The sequence below is a fragment of the Sarcophilus harrisii genome, chromosome 4 (genome assembly GCF_902635505.1).
Source record: "Sarcophilus harrisii chromosome 4, mSarHar1.11, whole genome shotgun sequence".
Lineage (NCBI taxonomy): Eukaryota > Metazoa > Chordata > Mammalia > Dasyuromorphia > Dasyuridae > Sarcophilus > Sarcophilus harrisii.
The window spans coordinates 239,899,318-239,913,778 of NC_045429.1; the positions used below are offsets into that span (position 1 = coordinate 239,899,318).

At 35.2% G+C, this 14,461-nt stretch overlaps 1 protein-coding gene across 1 annotated transcript in view; it reads left to right on the plus strand.

Moving 5' to 3' along the window:
* Positions 1 to 14,461, plus strand: part of COL9A1 (collagen type IX alpha 1 chain) — a 124,411-nt gene that overhangs the window by 100,116 nt on the left and 9,834 nt on the right. Inside the window, exons 32-35 of the mRNA XM_031968607.1 lie at positions 251 to 283; positions 5,834 to 5,980; positions 6,500 to 6,554; positions 8,759 to 8,947. Coding sequence (XP_031824467.1) covers positions 251 to 283; positions 5,834 to 5,980; positions 6,500 to 6,554; positions 8,759 to 8,947 — 424 coding nt within the window. The remainder of the gene's footprint in view (positions 1 to 250; positions 284 to 5,833; positions 5,981 to 6,499; positions 6,555 to 8,758; positions 8,948 to 14,461) is intronic.

Here is a 14,461-nt window from a genome sequence, read left to right on the forward strand (position 1 = left end):
AAAACCATATGTAGTGAAGTAGATTAAAAAAAAAAGTACTTCCAAGAAAATAAAAAAGGTATTTAGGTTTTGCGATTTTTATAAGGCATTGGAACTTTTTATGATATTTTCACATTTTATGACACATTTTTATTAATTTGATCATATTTTCTCTAACATTTCAATAATAGAATCCAGTTTAGAAAGTTTTAAGCAAATTGTCTCAACTGTGAATACATTGTTCTAATATAATTTTATTTTATTGATTTAGGGAGATATAGGATTGCCAGGCCCAAAGGGATCTGTAAGTATGATGAAGAGTAATATCATAATAAAAATCAATAAAACTGTATAATCTTTGCTGCATTCTACTTTATGAAATCCATCTCTAACCATCAATCCTTCAAGGACTTGCCTCCAAGTAAAAGAAAAACCAAATTTACTAATTTATTTAAATAATAGATTGAACCAATAGAAAACTCTTGCCATGATGGAAACACATTTAACTTTGGAAGTAACTCTGCTAAAGGACAGTCTCTGTATTTCTTTAGGAATGACTCAGTCACCATTAAGTAGCAATATATTTCCCAATTTTCTGCCCAAATTGGTCATTTTAAAAAATGAAATTGTATTCATTAGGGAAAAGCATCAGTATTTATTGTAATTTCCTAAGTAATTATAAGATTGAAAAATGTTTCTTTGATTTTTTGTAATCTGTGTGTTGGGACATGCAAGTCGTGTTGGAGAAATGATGTTAGTTAAAGTAAGCACATTAAAGTGTATTTCAGATGGAAGACTTTGATCTCTTTTTTCCTTGTTGTATCAGAAGTCTCACATTATTCAATATGAGGTTCAGAGCTTTTATGAAATCCTCCATTAAGGTAGTCGTAGTTCTCTTTTAAAATGCTTTTGACCATTGAAAACTGAAGAGAAATTTTCTATAAGCTGCCTGCTTATTAGACATTTAGAAGGTAGTTAACCAAACATTTCTTCATTTCTTTTTGCCAGTTGTGATACTCTGTGTGTGTGTGTGTATGTGTGTGTGTGTGTGTGTGTGTATGTGTGTGTGTGTGTGAGAGAGAGAGAGAGAGAGAGAGACAGAGACAGAGAGACAGAGACAGATACAGACAGACACAGACAGACACAGAGAGACAGACAGACACAGAGAGAGACAGAGAGAGGGAGAGGGAGAGAGGAGAGAGAGAAAGAGACAGAAAGAGAGACAGAGAGAAGGAGAGGGAGAGGGAAAGATGAGAGGGAGAGAGAGAGAGACAGAGAGAGAGAGAGAGAAACAGAGACAACAGACAGAGAGAAAAAAGAGAGAGAGAGAAAGAGAGAGAGAGAGAGGGAGAGAGGGGAAAGGTGGGAGGGAGGAAGAGAGGGAGAGGGACAAGGTAGAGGGAGAGACAGCCATACTCCTATACCATTAAGGCTCTTAATGTTCAAAGGTCATTATTTACAGAAACACTTGAAGTAATAGTAATTGTAGTATTTTTATAGCACAATAAGGTTTTGTAAAGCTCTTTACAAATATTATTGCATTTTCTTTTCATAGCAATACCTCCTCAGATAGATGATATTACTATTCTGTTTTTACCAATGAGCGAACTGAGGCAGGCCCTGATTAAGTTACTTACCCAGATCACACAGCTAGTGTCTGAGGAAAGATATAAATATGGGTTTTCCTGACACCAGGTCCAGTACTCTGTCCTGTCACCTAACTATATCAGTGAATGTCAAATAGATAGCATGGGTCAGGAAAATATGCAAAGAAAATTTTCATAGAATTTTGGAGTGAAAAATTCTTCTTCCTTATGTATACATGGAAGGAATACTCAGGATCATATTGATTCTAAGGACTTAAATAACTGATTAGTCAAAAAAGCTGTCCATCGATTAAAAATAAAAAGAGAGAGGATGACTGTTAATTTTATTTAAATTTGGATCAAATTCCTAGTTATTAAAAAAAATTGTTAATGAAAAGCAATGACCTCGGATTTGCTCCTTTCCCTGAATTGAGCCAGAAGTTACTAACAGAATATATCCTGCCCTTCCCCTTTCCCTTTAGTTCAGGAGAGTCCTAGACAGAATTGTGACAGAATTGCCCCTCTTATTCCCTTTATGTATGCTTTGGACATTCCAATATAAAGCTTTAAAGCTGTCACTCTATCTTTGGCTCATGACTGTGACTTTTCACCTAGGACTGCCCTTTCCAGGTGGACTGTCTTCACTCTGAATCTCTTTTGGGCAAAAAGTATCTGTCTTATATCCTGATTCCACCAATACACTTTCAGTGTGACTACAAATTTGTGTCCTCTGTTGCCAAGGAGTGACTCAAGAACTCCACAATGTATTGCTGTAGATTGCTTCTGGTTTCTTTCCAGCTGTTGACCTTCAACCATTCTGGATCATTACAGGGACTTCTGGGAATTTATTAGCATTTTGTAGAATTTCTTTAGCACTACTAACTCTCATTTCCTATTGTTTAGCATAGTCCTTTGTGCCATAAATCCCCTAGGGGGATACTTTTTGGCAGAGAGGCTTAGATGGAGGCCAATCTTTTATAAAAAAGGAATGGCAAAAATAAAACATTTGCTAAACTGTGTTTGCACATAAGGTAGTAAATTATATTAGTTTATTTCTTATTTTTTGCTCTTTAGAATTTCTTTCCTTCTTCCCTTCTCTTCCTTTCCCTTCCTCTCCCTTCCCTTTCCTTCCCTTTTCTTTTTCTTTTTCTTTTTCCTTTCCTTTCCTTTCCTTTTTCCTGAAATTAGCTCTTTCTTAAAGGGTAATGTTAAATTCATGACACAGAGCCAGGAATATGCTGGTTTTATAAACACGCTTTTCTTGAACATTAATATTCTCTTGCAGCCTTCTGTTCTTTTATCATCTCATTCATATTCTGCAAACAGTAGTACATTGTAGCTGCTTCTGCCATAAATACCACCAGATAGTTTGACAAAATGTGAATTTAGTTTATTTTTATTAGAAATGATCTTTGGATGTGCATTATGGTAAATGCTTTTAAGAATACATTTAAAAAAATAAATTTCCACCTTCTTTTACATATGTGATTTATATTTAAGAAAATATATGATTTGGGGGCAGCTAGATGGCACAGTGGTCTGAATACCAGCCCTGGAATCAAGAGGACCTGAATTCAAATTCAGCTTCAGAAACTTAACACTTACTAGCTGTGTGTGACCCTGGGCAAGTCACTTAACCCTGATTGCCTTGCAAAAAAATTTATGTGGTTCTGACATAGCTGAATTTGTAGTTACAGGATCTTGATTCAAATTCTAGTTCTTCTAGTAAGTGCCTATGTCCAGACTTACATTTAGTTTTTCTTAGTTCCAGGATTATGTTCTATTCTGTGTGCCATCTAAGGGATTCTAGGTGACTTGTGGCACAGTAGAAAGAATGGTGAATACTGGAGTAAGAGAACTGGAGGTCAAATTACCTTCCTAGATGATCTTGAACAATTCAGTCTCTGTGCCTTGGTTTTTCATTTCTAAAACAAGGGAATATTGGACTAGGTGATCCCTAAGATCCCTTTCAGCTATAAATCTTACTACTTCAGTTCTCATGATTCATTAGACTGTGAATTCATTGAGGGCAGGGACTGTGTTTTGACTCTTTTTTGTATCAAGCAAACAAACAAACAAAAAGGTGAAAATATTATGCCTCTATCACATTCAGTCTCTATAATTCTCTCTGGATGCGATTGACATTTTCCATCCTAAGTCTATTGGAGTTGCCTTCAATCACCACATTGCTGAGAAGAGCCATGTGCGTCACAGCCAGTCATTACATAATCTTGTTGCTATTATAAACTATGTTCTCTTGGTTCTAGTCGCTTTACTCAGCATCAGTTCATGTGAGTCTTTCTAGGCTTTTCTAAAATCAGCCTGCTCATCATTTCTTATAGAGCAATAATGAGACTTAGCACACTTCTTGGCACATAGTAGGTGCTTAATAAATGTTTATTGGCTGACTGAACTGACTGATTGATCACCAGCTATTGTTTAGACAGATGTTCAGGGGCAAGGGGAAATACACTTTTCCTCCCAAAAAGCGGGGGGGAAAGAATGAGCAAATTTAGCATCCTCAATGTAGATTCTCATTTTTGACACATGTTAGAGGGCAGGATTTGGAGTCAGGAAGATCTGAGTTCAAATCCTGCTTCAACTATTTATTTTTCCTGGGCAAATCACCAAGCCTTCTCCAGCCTCAGTTTTCCTATCTATGATACTAATAATATCTGTCACATAGTACAGAAGCTTGTTGTGAAGATAAAATAAAATAACATCTTGGATATATTTGCAAATCTTAAAGGGAGATATCAATATTAACTATTATTAGGTAGCCTTTGAAGGTTGTCAAAACATTCATCACCCTATGGCCAATCTGGTCATGATCCACTTTGATTTTAGAGAATTCAGAAGACTTGAATTCAAATCCTGCCCATCACTTATGAGCTATATAACCTTGAATAAGTCACTTCACTTATGTATGCCTTAGTTTTTCCATCTGCGAAATGAAACCCCTTAGCTGCTAAGATTCCTTACAGCTCTAAATTTTTGATCCTCTGATATAAAGCCCTCATACAGTCCAACTGCTTAAGTCTTACCATTTTAATTGGACCAATCAGGCCTTGCACTCTGCTTAAATAGACTTTGAGAGTTCACAGTCATTTCTCTGACATGATGAGCAATTGGAGTAGGACTTCAGTGCACGAATTTCTTGCATTAATAAAAGAAAGAAAAGTTAGTATCTTCAAAAACACTATTTAATTTGAAACACTTAACCTTGGTTAACAAAGACACATCATGATTCCCGCTGCTATGCACATCTGACAGAGAAGTGAAGGACTAACCTTCAGAATGAGATGAAGATAGTTTTCAACATTCATTTTTGTATAATTTTGTGGTCTAAATTTTTCTCCTCCAGACCTTATCTTCCCCTCCCCAAGACAGCAATCTAATAAAGGTTAAATATTTGCAATCCATTTAAATGTATTTCTATATTTGTCATGTTGTACAAGAAAAATCAGAACAAAAGGAAAAACTAAACAAACCAAAAGGTGAAAATACAATGCTTCAACCCATGTTCAGCCCCATAATTCTCTCTCTGGATATTATTGGCATTTTCCATCCCAAGTCTATTGGAATTTTCTTGAATCACCACATTGGTGAGAAGAGCCAAGTCCATCACGGTTGATCATCACACAATCTTCTTGTTATTGCGAACAATGTTCTCTTGGCTCTGCTGACTTCACTCAGCATCTATTTATAATGATCTTTCCAGACCTTTCCAAAATCAGTCTGCTCATTATCTTATATTAGAACAGTATTTCTTTACCTTCATATAACATAACTTGTTCAGTCAATCTTCAACTCAATTCCTTGCTGCTACAAAAAGAACTGATACAAACATTTTCTCTTTTCCTTTTTAACGTTGTCTTTGGGATACAGACCAAGTAGTAACACTGTTGGATCAAAATGTATGCACAATTTTATAGCCCTTTTGGGCATAGTTCCAAATTGCTCTACAGAGTGATTGGACCATTCCACAATTCTACAAACAATGTTTTAGTGTTCCAGTTTTCCCATATCCCCTCCAACATTTATCATTATTTTTTCCTGAGATAACACATTTTTGGACATAATTGACTTTGGGATTTGTTTTGTTTAAATATGCATGATTATTAGGAGGGTTTTATTTTTCTTTCTTTTTTTTTGGATGTTGGAAGAGACAAGAAAAGATAAATGCTTGACAAATGAATGAAAATAAAAATTAATCAGCATTTAAAAATGGATTTAGCACGGTTTTATATTGCCTCATTTCCTCTTAGGTGGGTAATCCTGGAGAGCCTGGGTCAAGAGGGCCTGAAGGGTCACGGGGGTTGCCAGGAGTGGAAGGATCTAGAGGCCCTCCTGGACCACGAGGCATGCAAGGTGAACGAGGTGCAACAGGTCTTCCTGGTATCCAGGGCCCAGCAGTAAGTGTTGGTCATTTCACATGATTTTATTTTCTAGTCCTCCCTAGGAAAAAATATCATTTATATGGAAGGATGCTGGAACAACCTTTTAAAATTCTTATAATACAATTCTATTAGGTAGATTTCCCAAAGGTAGCAGGCCCCTGCAGTTCTATTTCTTTATGCCCATTTTCTTTCTCTTCATTCCTAGCTCTTCCTAGTCTTCAGGAAAAAGATAAATAAACCAATGGATAAGTGCTTGATATTCTTATGGGGTAATATGTCCCTTTATGAAAAGTATTCCATGATTGGGAAGTTCAAAACTGAATGACTTTAACCCCCTGAGATATGTAGGAATATGTGCATTTTATGAAAAAAGTTTATTATTATCAGAAGGGCTATTTGTGGCAGCTCACACCATAGACAGTCATCCTGAATGCCCGAGTTCTTATCCCTCTGACACTATTTGTCAGCTCACAATTTAACAGTGCCTTCTTTATAGCTCTGCACATAAACTGCCTTTTCTCTTTCCTATCCCAGGGTAGAGCACCAACGGATCAGCATATTAAGCAAGTTTGCCTAAGAGTTATGCAAGGTAAATACATTACAACAGTTTGACTATTTTGTGCTTTAAGGAAGGTGGAATTTGGATAACTATGTCAGACCTATTTTATTGAATGTGTCACCATCAATAATATCTTATAAACTCAAAGAAAAATAATTTAGCTTTCTGGATATCTTGCATTTAAAAAGCTGCTAGTGCCTTGGGGACATACTGGGAAAGCAATTTTGCTATTTTTAAAAAAAGTTTTATTTTTTTCCCCTGCTTCTTTGCTAAGAGGATAATTTGCAAGAGGGCAGTGTTTTTCTGCTTTCTTTTGTCAGCTAGCTAAACTTTTAGAGTATTGTGACAGAGGTATCTTGTCTCCTCTACATTGTTTTTATTTATTTATTTTTTTACTTCTTTACATTTTCATTCGATTTAATCCAACTAGTAAAAGCCAAATGTGTGTCTAGTACCAAAAAAAGGAAAGAAAGAAAAAATTTGGCACATCCTTGGACCTCCAGCCACTTATCAGTGTGACATACCCGAAAAAAGGCTCTAAATGGCTTTCCCCCAAACCAGTGGATCATTTGCAAATAGAAATGGAACACCAATCTGCTAATGGGGATATTAAAATGCCAACAGATCTTATTTTTCACTCAGGGCTAAATAATGTTCATACCTTCTTAGGTAATCACTAAGTATTAATTTCTGAAAATGATGACAATGATTAATTTCTGAAAGTGCCATCGACTAAGTCTTAAAAAGCCAGCCAATGTCACAGTGTGCCTTTTATCATGATCTCTAAGTTGGTTTTGAAATCATAAAGGAAATAATAGTCTAAGAAATGGTTCTATTGCTGAGATATTGAGGTATTTTTCCTTAGAGCCTGGTCAGAAAGAAACTCTTCCATGAAAGAAAAACATTTATTTGTAATACTTGATTTTTAAAATGCCTTACCTGTTTTCCTATATTCCATGCAGTTATGGAAATTCCTGGAATTCAAATCCATTCAACTAACAATAATTAAATATGTGTACAAGCCACCGTGCTAGATACAGGAAATACAGAGATTAAGAATGGAAAATACCTAGAACAAAAGAAGCAATAAAATATGCAGCTTATGCATATTTCTTTTGGAAAACATCAATTTAGGTATCTTTGCTATAATTTGGTCGAGAAGTGATATTTTTTTAATTCAATTTTTAAAAAATCATGTAACTTGAACATGAAAGTGATTGTTTCCCCTTCCCAAAATATGTATAAGGTAGGATGTCAATCAAGATATCAATAATTTCTCAGCTTTTTCAAAACTTATTTTCGTTAATCCATATCAACAATTATAAAAATATTCATTTTTAAAATTCATATTCTTTTCTATTCTCTAAAAAACAGACTTCCATTTGTCACAAACAGCAATTTTCTTCCCGAGGCTTTAATTTTGTTAATGGGATAATTTCCTTGTTTGGCATTGTTCTCCATGATCTTGTTGAAGATTCATAGTCTATTTAATGGGTTCTGAAAAAAAGTACAAAAGGGTATTAATTTTTAAGACTGAATCTGACAGCTTCAATGAAGCAGGTTATTTTTAATTTCCCTCTGTCTGTTACAAGCATGAAGAGACTTTGGAGGAAACATTTTCAAGAAAACTTAAAATTATGGGTTATTTCTTGAGACTTCTTGACTCCCAGAATGCTTTTAGCTGTCAAAATAAACAACTTTGGCTGGAAAATGGAGATAAATCTGAGGTGAAATTTGAATATTAATTTGTAGGCAGGAATTTGGTCCTCATCTGGGTCCCTAAACCTCAATGATATTAAATAGTTCATCCTTTTTTGACCTATCTAGGATAACAGGCCATCTACTCATACTTGATCACTTATTTAAGTCATTTCTAGCCTTTTGGAGGATTCAGGTTGTATTTTGAAACTTACAGAACCTTTTTTTATGGTCAAAAAAGTCTGATATTTATCCTGTGTGCTCTCTCTTCTGTCTACCCCAGAAAATGAGGTTTCTGAACAGAAAAATAATGGAGAAGTTATGATTAATTTGATTAATCTCACTGTTGATTATGGAGATTTTTTAATTGATAGGGATTGCTTTATTGTTTTACTTATATCTCCAGCACTTAGCATAGTGCCTAACCTACAGTAGGTGCTTAATAAATGCTGATTGATATATGAACAGATTTAGGAATTCATACTTCCTTTAATTTGCGTTACTTCTGTATTGAAAATTTTTTTTTTTAATTACAGAGAATTTAGCTTTAATGGCTGCTAGCTTGAAGAGACCTGACTCAGGTGCTTCTGGGTTACCAGGAAGACCTGGACCACCAGGTCCACCTGGGCCTCCAGGAGAGAATGGTTTTCCAGGCCAGATGGGACCCCGTGGCCTCCCAGGTCTTAAAGGTCCTCCTGGCGATCTTGGTTTGAGAGGTCCTAAGGGTAAGTGGTTTTTTGTTATTAGAAACAGCGATATTTTAGATATTATGCAACTGAAATCAAGAAACATTTATGAAGCATTTGCTATGTGATAGACCCAGATTATCTCTTTACTGATGGGGATTTATAGGAAGAATAAGGGTATTATTTCCTTACATGAATATGTATGATAAAAAAATATCCCTTCAAAAATTTGGAAGGGAGAGTTAACTTTTATCTGGGCCTTTTTTTAAAGTAAGGAAGAGATATTAAGATGTGTATTAGGAAGATTAATGATGGATTTGGACCTAGGTCCTCTGATTGAAGAGTAAGGGTTCTTTCCACTGTACTATGCTGCTGAAGTTGGAAAGGTTGTATGCATACTCATACACCCATATTCACACATACACACACATACCTTTCCCAACTCCCACATATGCATGAGATAAAGCAGGCTCTAATGGATAGTGTTCCTGTCTCAGAATCATCTCTGGCCTAAATAGTGATCCTAGTGTTCTTCAATCATTCATTCAACGAATTTGGATGATTACAATGTAAGTCCCTCTCCCTCAATGAATTTATATTAAATGAACTTTTTATTGGTTCTCTTTGGTAGGTGAGGAATTATTTGGTCCCACCTACTTCATGGGTGAATTGTGGTCCATCATATTAAAGTTTCCTTTACCTAATGGAGGCTCTTCTTTTTCTTCTCTTTTTAAGGCAATTTAATTTAAACCACTCATCTTGAGTGACAGCATGATATAGTGAATGAGACATATACTGAGAATAAGGAAGACCTGAGTTCAGATTCTGCCTCAAATACTTTATCAGTTGGGTTAATTTTAAACTCTTTGTACCTTCGTTTCTTCATCTATAAAATGACAGAATTGAACTTGACACTAAGGTCCCTTTTAGCTTTAAATCTATGATCCTATGATCCATTATTTTTATAGAAAATAGAATTGTAAAATGTGTTAGGTATTTATAAGGTCAAACCTGTAGACCATTTGCTTTTTGGCACAGAAACGTATATTAGATTGGTGTGTAAATGTGCTGACTGGTTTGCAGAGAAAATTAAAATCCAGAGCTGCTGTGCCATCCCAAGGGATGACTCTGAGTGAGGGTTGTATTCTCAGAAACACCTGAAAGATGTATCATCACAAAGTAGAGAAATAATTTCTTTAATGTGTTGCTCCAATTAGCAGTAAATATTATGGTGTAAATTGTCAAAGAGCAAGCAAGCTGCTTCTTCGGATGTAGGAGTGAATTACTGGTGCAGTCAGCTAACCAGGCTCTCATTTGGAGCAATTTAGTTAATTACATATGTGATTTTTTGCAGGTGCAAAACTGCTCATCAAAACAAGGGAGTCTAATTGGGGTTCCTTTGCAAATCTGGCAAAATGCCTAATATTTCTGAGTTTTCAGAAGTTGATCACAATAAGGTGCATTGAGGAAACTGAGATTAGAATTCGTCCTGAAGATTAGAATTCATGCCTTTTTCTAAGGGGCAGAAAAAGCTATTTTTCTTTAGTCTGTTTTCAGCTGTTAGTTTGGATACTCTTACTCGGATGCTGGTCTGAGTGGCTGGGCCCTCTTTACTTGTCAAACTATTTCCAGTGTTCTCCATTTCTCTGTGATCGATTATTTCCTCAGTTTGATTTGCTAGACCAGATCACATTGTTAAGAGCCTCTTGGTGCCCTTTAGAGCATTAACAATTACTCAACTTATCACTGAAAGGGAAGGAACACATTTCAGATTTCCACTTTCTATAGAAAGCCACTGGTTGGAAAGGATCTATTCTATTTGGACAAAAGAAAATGGAAGTATTGGATGCAGAGCTTTATCTGGGTCAGTCATTGATTGTCTCCCCTTAAGTCCCATCCTTATTCACTTAGAGAATGAAAATGCCTTTCTGTGCCCCTGAGAGAGATTTGTTCCACAGCTGAGGTGATCGAATTGGTCAGGATGCAGCGGCTCTGAGAAGCTAGCTTCCAAAGTAGCTTCTTTCTCTGCAGTCCTGACATGTGGCCTCATCAGGTGTGTCAGGAATAGGCCAGAAACTCCATTTAATAGAGAAAAAGGCTTCCGTCTACATAAACTACCAAATGCCAACAACACCCAATTCAAATGTCAAGCATAGTTTGATGAAATAGTTGTTTTCCTTCCAAATGATCTCCTGATTTGGGATATGAATTCTAAGCAGTAAAGATACTTGGTGTATCAGATAAAGGCTTTGATTCAATAAAGCTCTTCCAAGAAAGTGTTTACATTTTCTTCCTTAAGAATTGATAATGATGGGGCAGCTAGGTGGTGCAGTGGATAGAGCAACAGTCCTGAAGTCAGGAGGGCCTGAGTTCAAATGTGGTCTCAGCCACTTAACCCCAATTGCCTCAGCAAAAAAAAAAAAAAAAAAAAAAAAAAAAAAATTAAATTAAAAAAAATATATATATAAAAGTGATAATGATATTTCTTTTACAGAATCTGCTCTCAGTTTGCATTTGAAAATGGGTGATGGGGTTAGGGGATGGGGGTTATGCTTCCTCTTAGAGATAACCCTATCCCATTTGTAAATTGTCTTTAGTCTGTACTTAACAGTCTGTAAATATAACAATATATTTTTTTTTAGCATGAATCCTTCTGTTCTAAAAATCCTTAAATTTTATGTTCCAAATGTATCCTAAGATCTGTTCATATACTAACAGTTTAGATTTTTTTTAGCCCAAGGCACTCCAAATGAGAGAGGATATAGATTTTAGCATTACTGTCATTTTCTGGATTTTCACAGCCAAATTCAGAAAGAATGATGACTTGGAGGGAAGAGACTTCATGAATATTTAACTTGCGGTTTATTCTCACATTGTCACTTTATTTAGAATCCTTTTTCAAAAGACTCTTTTTAGAAATCCTTTTTTTTCCCCCAAGGACTAAAAGACTTTGTACAATGTACTGTAATCAGTTCAGGCCATGTCCTAAGATCTTCTCAAAAGAAAAAAGGAAAATAAATGAAATCCAGGAAAGAAAAGCCCTGAAATACCTCCTCTCTTGATTTTTTTTTTTCTTTCTTTCTGGGAGATGCTTACAGTTTTTGCTTTAGAACTCAGTAGAAGTTAGCATCAATGTCCTTTAGATTAAGAATATTTGTAAATTATCTTGTTTTTCATTTACATATTTAACACAGTAATATAAAAGCACCTTAGAACTAAGATACATACTGTTTTTACTTGCTCTTTAGTCTATCTATATACTTTAGATCTTAATCGTTTGATTAAGTCCAACTCTTTGTCACCCCATTTTGGGGGTTTTCTTGGTAATGATACTGAAGTGGTTTGTTTGTCTTTTCCTTCTCCAGTTCTTTTTATGGATAAGGAAACTGAAGCTTCCTTCTAAGGAAGGAAGAGGGGAAGAACTTTTAATAATTGACCTTGAGAAATCATTTTGGTAATGTCACTACTTCTCAAACATTTATTTAATAAGCATTTATTTAGTGCCTACTATATATCTCTCCCCATTGAATTTACATTAAATGAACTTTTGCTGGTTCCCTTTAATAGATGAATCATTTTGTCCCACCCAATGCATGGGTGCAATCTGGTCCATAAAGATTAAAATAATGTTTTGTATCACTTCTGTTGATTTTAAATTTGTCTTCCCCCCTTTTAACATATTGGATTCTGAAGTTAATACTCAATTAGTTTTTCAAAACATTATATATATTAGTATTTATTTATATGTAACAATGTTAGTATTTATATAATAGTATTATTTCAAAATTTTCATTATCTATGTTGACTCTTAGATCTTTTAGACATTATCTTTATTTTTAGACATTTTGGTGTGAGTCAAAAAGAAGTGCCAATATACAGATTCATATTTGGAAAAAATGTTATATAATAATTGTGAAGAGCACTACCTTCAATGTTAATCTCTTCATAGAGAACAAGAGTGTCAATTGTAGCTTGCAAAGATGGGAAAGAAATAACAATTCTAGATTGGTGAAGACTTTTTAAAGTTTTAAAATATTAAATAAATGTTCCCAGAAAGCTGTTTTTCTTCTTGGAAATGAGTATGTCCATACATGTCTGACTCAGAGCAAATCTCATCTTGGACCCATCTCAAGAAATGTCAAAGAACAGACTCTAGAAATTCAAATCTTTGCTTCTGTCCTAGTTGCTACCTTATCTCTTATGTATCCAACCAGTAACTATTTTCTGTTATTCTGTCTGTTCTTGCATCCATCTTTTCTCTATTTCTACTGCTACCACCCTAGTAGAAAGCCTCATTATCATTGATTGAGCCATTACAATATCTTCCTAATTGGATTTCCTACCTCTTTTCTGAGGTCAGCTAGATGGCACAGTGGATAGACTGCTGATATTATAATCAGGAGGATTTGAGTTCAAATCCATCTTCAGAGACATATTAACTATGTGACCCTGGACAAGTCTCTTAAGCCTGTTTGCTTCAGTTTCCTTATCCATAAAAAGAACTAGAGAAGGAAAAGACAAACCACTTCAGTATCATTACCAAGAAAACCCCCAAAATGGGGTGACAGAGTTAGATATAAGTAGTTGACCAAAACACACACAATCAAAAGTATTTTCTCTGTAGAGCTAGTTATGTCATACCTCTTATCAAAAATCCCAAGCAACTGCCTATTATTTTTTAGGTAAAATTTAAGTCTTTTGTCTCATCTTTAAGGTCCCCCTTAACAATCTGTAACAATCTTTACCCTTTGGCCTCATGGAGTACAGTTTCACAGCTCACTAATGCTTCAGAATTTATTATCAACCAACTGGTCTAGTTTGACTTTTATTATTGTCCTTCTTATATGCAAACTTATCTCTGTCCTTTCAACATGATGACCTCAACCCATATCTGAAATGTCCTGTCTATCTCTGTCTCTGCCTCTCTTTCTCTCACTGTTTTTCTGTCTCTCTCACTATATCTTTTTCTAACTTTCCTTCTTTCTGTGTCTTTCAGTGTGTCTTTCCCTGTTTCTATGTCCCTCTGCTTGTCTTGTTTCTCTCTCATTCTCTTTCTCTTCTTTGGATGAATTCCTATTCATCTATCTTTTAAAATCTGTTTTAGATATTCCCTCCTCCATGATGCCTTCCCTGGTCTATACCTCTCCTTAATGCACCTATCATATATATATTTTGTATCTGTATTTGTGTTTTATCCTTTTATTACACTGTGAACTCAAGAAAGGCAGGGATCCTATCTTAACTCACTTTTGTGTCTCTCTCAAAGCTATAGTATCCTGCCCAAAGTATATACTTGATGAATATCTTGTCCTGTTCTGAGTCAGGTTTACATAATCCTAGAAAGGAGGCTTGCTTAGGGTTTATGTCACATAGGAGCCTCATTTCCCCTTGTTTTATAGTGAATTTAGAGTAATGTAGCTCAGTCTGAGAGTCCATGTAATAAGACCTCATTATCAGGTAATTTTGCGTTCAGTAGCATAGATACAAGGGCAATATTAAAGTAGCAAAGATAGCAGGTTGCTTCTTTGCAATCCATTGTAGAAAATCAACTCA